General features: G+C 41.6%; 1 protein-coding gene and 1 long non-coding RNA gene across 2 annotated transcripts in view; one reads left to right on the forward strand and one right to left on the reverse strand.

Moving 5' to 3' along the window:
* The first annotated feature begins 1,811 nt into the window (after positions 1–1,811).
* Positions 1,812–5,000, forward strand: part of LOC138051642 (uncharacterized) — a 9,620-nt gene continuing 6,431 nt past the window's right edge. Inside the window, exons 1-5 of the mRNA XM_068897895.1 lie at positions 1,812–2,077; positions 3,176–3,404; positions 3,684–3,984; positions 4,145–4,205; positions 4,434–4,568. Coding sequence (XP_068753996.1) covers positions 1,945–2,077; positions 3,176–3,404; positions 3,684–3,984; positions 4,145–4,177 — 696 coding nt within the window. The 5' untranslated portion in view covers positions 1,812–1,944 and the 3' untranslated portion in view covers positions 4,178–4,205; positions 4,434–4,568. The remainder of the gene's footprint in view (positions 2,078–3,175; positions 3,405–3,683; positions 3,985–4,144; positions 4,206–4,433; positions 4,569–5,000) is intronic.
* LOC138051648 (uncharacterized) overlaps positions 3,398–5,000 on the reverse strand; it is a 13,314-nt gene continuing 11,711 nt past the window's right edge. Inside the window, exons 2-4 of the long non-coding RNA XR_011132868.1 lie at positions 4,269–4,366; positions 4,115–4,182; positions 3,398–3,560 (exon numbers count right to left, since the gene is read on the reverse strand). This is a non-coding gene — a long non-coding RNA (uncharacterized lncRNA). The remainder of the gene's footprint in view (positions 3,561–4,114; positions 4,183–4,268; positions 4,367–5,000) is intronic.

The following is a 5,000-nucleotide window of genomic DNA, read 5'->3' on the forward strand; positions in this document are numbered from 1 at the left end:
TATTACTCTCGATGTAACACATTCCTGAAAGCCAAGAATAAACAGTCAGAATATGCTGAGTCAGCGCCTTTATCCAAATATGTTGATCCCCAATCTAAAGCACATTGTCTTCTTTGCATGTGTGATAAGTTTGAACGTCATAGCTCAAAGTTATAAGAGTTTCAGTTGGCAAAGGTACCTTTTTCTTTCCTGCATAGAACCCAGGTTCCTTGACTTACAGCAATTGTTACGACTCTGTCAGTATAGAAGTTCGATGTTTGAATGAGGCGAATTCCTAATCAATTCCGATTTCAGATATTTTCTTTTTCAGTTGTTTTCAGCCTCTGCGCCAAAAACTATACTAACAATGTGATTAAACAATAGCTAACTCAAGTTGACTCGGTGGCTCAGTGGTAGAATTAGTGTCTTGAAATCTAGAGGTTGCAGGTTAAAGTCCGAGGCAAGAGAAGGGTTTTTTTCAGCATCCTTGTCAAGAAACTACATTAAAAACGTTAATCATTCGGTGGATTTGCCGGATGGGCGTGTAGCTCAATGGGTAGAGCATATTGCCAACCTGAATTCCAAGTGTTCTAGATTTTCACGTACCCACGAAGTTAGGATGGTTGTTCTAGCTGGCCAATTCAACGACTTAGAATCATCCTAAGATCAAGTACATTGTGCACGTACTGAGTCAGCCCGACATAAGACATGACAGAACCCCGCGAAAGATCTGGGGCGGCATTGAGGGATGTATGTATGTGTGTGCAATTAACCCTAAATCTAAATCCACGGTCATTCTCTTCAATCTCGAGGATACCTCTCTCTGTCTCTCTCTCGTCGCCGTTCCAAGAGTCAACTTCCTCACCTACTCTTCAAGGTGGCCTAATCCTTCCAAATCTCAATTCTCCATCTCCACTCTCATCCTTCGCAATCTCCGACATTGGAAATTCAAACTCTTCACCATTTGTAATATCGGAAACTAACCCGAAATCTTCGACATTCGAAATTGGAACTGTCCACATCCGCAATTTCCGAAACTAAGCCAAAATATCCAATATTGGAAATTCGACATCCCGAAAGCGGAAATTCTAAATTCGTTTTATTCAAAAATTAAACTTCAATATTTTTTAGCCTAAGTGTAAGTTTAAGTCTTAGTCCAATATAGAGTCTCAGTTTAAGTGTAATAGTCTAACTCGACTGGTGTTACAGGCTTGTTAATCGACTGTTAACGGTTCGCGGCAAAATTGCACCTGCATTTTGCAATCCCCTAGTTCCAGTATTCTTCGCCCAACCGCGAAGGCAAAGGATTACCGACGCCAGGGCAAGGTAAATCATTCTAGGATTTAACCCTCACGTATAAAGACCAACTTTTTTTGCTAGCGTACAAGACCTCTCATTATGTCCAATTCGTCTCTTAACAACCTCGCCGATTACAGCAGTTCCGACGACAAGGAAGTGTTACACCTTTCAAGAACACGTTACCCGCGCCAAAGCTTCTCCAGAAGCCCAGAACCTGACCAAAGCGACGACGACTGCCTCGGTTCATCAGAGCATGAAGATGAACAACCGTAGCCGAGCACTTCCTCTGCACATGATCTGCCAGCCCAGAGTCACGAATTTCCCGATGGAGAACGAAGACTCTGTCAGAACACCCACGAAAAGAAAAATACCTGCTTACGCTCTACCAATGGATCAATGACCAGCTCAAAACCAAAAGTTCCTCAAAGCTGTGAAGACATTTCTACGCAGAGTGTAAATCTTCAGTGGCAAAGAGCGGCCATTTCCATTACTACCTACGCCAAGCCAGGAGAGAGTTCTATGTAAGTGACTGATCTCTTTAAAAGCTCGTTTTGGCTTCAGGATAAATTTCCTAGTCGAGTTTTCCCAAATTTCACCGCCTAGAATGCACATGATAGGTGTGAGATTTTCATTAGAGGCGAGACCTTTTTTCTCCATTGCTCACCAATGTTCGCGTTGTTTCGGTTTTTTTTTTTTTTTTTTTCAAAAGGTTACCTCGGCTATGTTCGATCTACGCTAGCGGCAGATACACCATTCACAGAAGATTGCTTCCTTAGAATTCCTTTCATAGAAGCTTATGGTAAGGGGTGCTCTCGTACGTGCCGGAACCTGGTAACCCTCGTCAACTAACAGACCGGGAGAACTAAAAGCTAGTCAATTCATCCGCCATGTTGGAATACCATGGCATCTCGATTTCGCTATAATCACCCAAAATATTGCTGCTACGAGCTCGTGGATTCCTTCTGTCCATCTAAAACAGCAAATGAAATGTGCCAAGAAGCTTTTTATTTCTCTGTTTGTTTTTAAAGTACATCCACGTATCGATATATTTTAGTTCACAACCATGCTAGCTTACTGTCAGCTCAAGTGTATTTTTTCAACCTTAAATCATATCATAACAACCATGCTAGCTTACTGTGTCAGCTCAAATGAATTTTTTTTAACCTGTATTTGGTCTGAATTTTTGTTTGAACTTTATTTGGAAGATCTGAGGATGCAACAAATTGAATTGATTCTAAAGAACTTTCAACAAAGAAGAGATTGAAAACCTCTACAATCATTCACTTGAGATTAACACTTGTTTGAGTTCAGCCTTTCATCAAATCAATAATAATTATAATTAGTAAAATCCAACTAGTGGTCTATTATCAATGCTGCGTTCTGATTGGTTGAGCTACTAGTAGGCTATTTGTTATAGCCCACTAGTAGCGAAAAGCGCCGGCTTTGAAAACCAAAACAACAATTAAAGTCTAGCTTTAACTAGCGAAAGATGTTTTGTCTCGATATTTTTTTGACCAACTAGTTGGATTTTACTAAAACAATTATTTCTCTCGCCCTCATGGCCTCTGAGTCAATAGCCCATTCGGCCTTCGGCCTCATGGGCTATTGACTCAGAGCCCATTCGGGCTCGAGGAATAATTGTTAATTATTACGCTATGAGCTGGTGATGTTTCTATGAATTGTGCCCTCTTCTGGTTTAAATCATGTCATAGCTTAAAACTAGATTGATCTGTAATTGGCCTGATATCTTGTCAACTGATTCCTTGGCAAGTTTAATTTGTTGCTTGCCTCTCTTGACAGTGGTAACAAACATCATTGACTTGTGATCTGTCTGTAATATTCGAAGCAAGTGCTTTGAGTTCAGTTTTTCAATTGTCAGCATTACGGTTCTTTGCAGGAGGAAAGGAATGCGTCTTTTTTCAATTCGGCTGCGTGTGGGAATCACTTTCCACCCTACTGTGTCCAGTCAAGTTCCTGCACAGGGAACGAGCGCCCGACTTAAAAGTCGTACTAATCATACAGCAGATCCAATCCCAAGCTACCATTCTTCAAAAGCAAGGAGACATTGGACGGCCATCTACAAAGGAAGACTTGGAGGCCTTGAATCGTTGGATTTCCTGGACCAGGTAAAGTCATTCATCTTTTTTTTATGCTCAGGTAATAGGAACCTTTTCCAAGTTCCTGTCACCAGTTGACAAAGGAGCATCTCTTGATCTTAACTTGTTTTTGTGCTGTCTATAAATGGTTGCGTACGTGTTGTGCTTGTCCCAAAGTTGAGCATCCTAAGACAACAAAATGAGTGCACAAGTCAAATTATTCTTACTTTGGGGTTTGGTGTGCCAAGGAATGAACTATTAAAACAGTGCAGGCCAGGTTAAATTAGTATCTGTGCTTTTCTTTTAAAGGGACAAGTTTGTTGGTGCTGTGACTGCACAAAGGGAAAGATTCGAGTCCACACACCCAGTGAAACTGAAAGTCAGGCATTGCTCCGACCTCGCGTTATTGAGTCTCTTTGTTTATCCACCTCCGTCAAGAGGGCTGAAGGTGAGAACGCTGGAGATTGTAAGGGATCGATCCACCTTGGACGCAAAGGAATTCTGTGATCGCAATTTTCTGATCGTCAATAAGGATGGATCAGGCCTGCGTCTCCAAATAAATCGGTACAAGACTAAGCGCTTTCGAGGAAGAGACGAAGTGACCATACAGGCAAGTTACACCAATGATTGTGCAAGTCTAACAAAACCTCGGCTCTTGACATTCCAACTACTATACCCCTCGCTAGTCTCACAACAACAGATAGATCGAACAGCTTATCAAGTTCAAACAATTCTGTTACCTCTTATCTGAAACTCACTTCTTGTTAAAGGTCATTGGCGATCTCCAAGTTGTTTTGGGTTGAGGAATCTGACCATAACAAAACATAAAATGTGAGAATAACTATAATTATTTTTATTTAGTATTATTACATTGTAATTGGCATGTTGCATTACCAAAGATAGCCATGTGAATCTCCTCTGTTTAATCTGTCATCAAGTTTAATGCCTCGGGCAATTCTGTACAACTGTCCTCTTCTTGTATGTATTGCAGGCTAAGTGTGAACAATGATATGATTTCTGATCAGTTTTGACTCACCTCCTTTTTTTCCTTGTTTTCAGCCAGGGGATGAACTGTACAGGGTTATAAAAAGCTACATCGACCATCACCGGCCGCAACCCTAACCCTCACCGTAAGAAAAAAAGCCTCCTGGGAGAGTGGATGTCACAAACCCTTGTAGAGTAGAAGACTAGGAGGTACCAGATCCACTTAATATATGGGCATAAAGGATTAATATGGCTGGGGTAGACTCCAAGCTATAAACTGCTGAAGTCATGTGTGCTATACCAAACCCGAACCGCATTAAGCAAAAGCAGCCACAAGAGACCATTTTAGTCATTCTCAATGAGCTTGAAACGAGATTTGCGCCACACCGCGGCCAACCGGTTGATCGGGCGACCAACAACAGCCTCCCAGAAACCGGCGCACAACGGAGCAGCGCTAGGCAGCTCAAATAAAAGACCGTAAATATTTTTACACGAGAGACTATCGGGCAAAGCACGATGTCTGTCAAATATACGCTGAAAGCAATCTAAACACTTCCGATGATACGAAAACCGGACCTAAGTTAGATGTGAATGCAAAACGCACATCAAATCGCGACAGGTGATTACCTATAAAGTACCGAG

Source organism: Montipora capricornis, chromosome 6, assembly GCF_036669925.1.
Source record: "Montipora capricornis isolate CH-2021 chromosome 6, ASM3666992v2, whole genome shotgun sequence".
NCBI classification, from domain to species: domain Eukaryota; kingdom Metazoa; phylum Cnidaria; class Anthozoa; order Scleractinia; family Acroporidae; genus Montipora; species Montipora capricornis.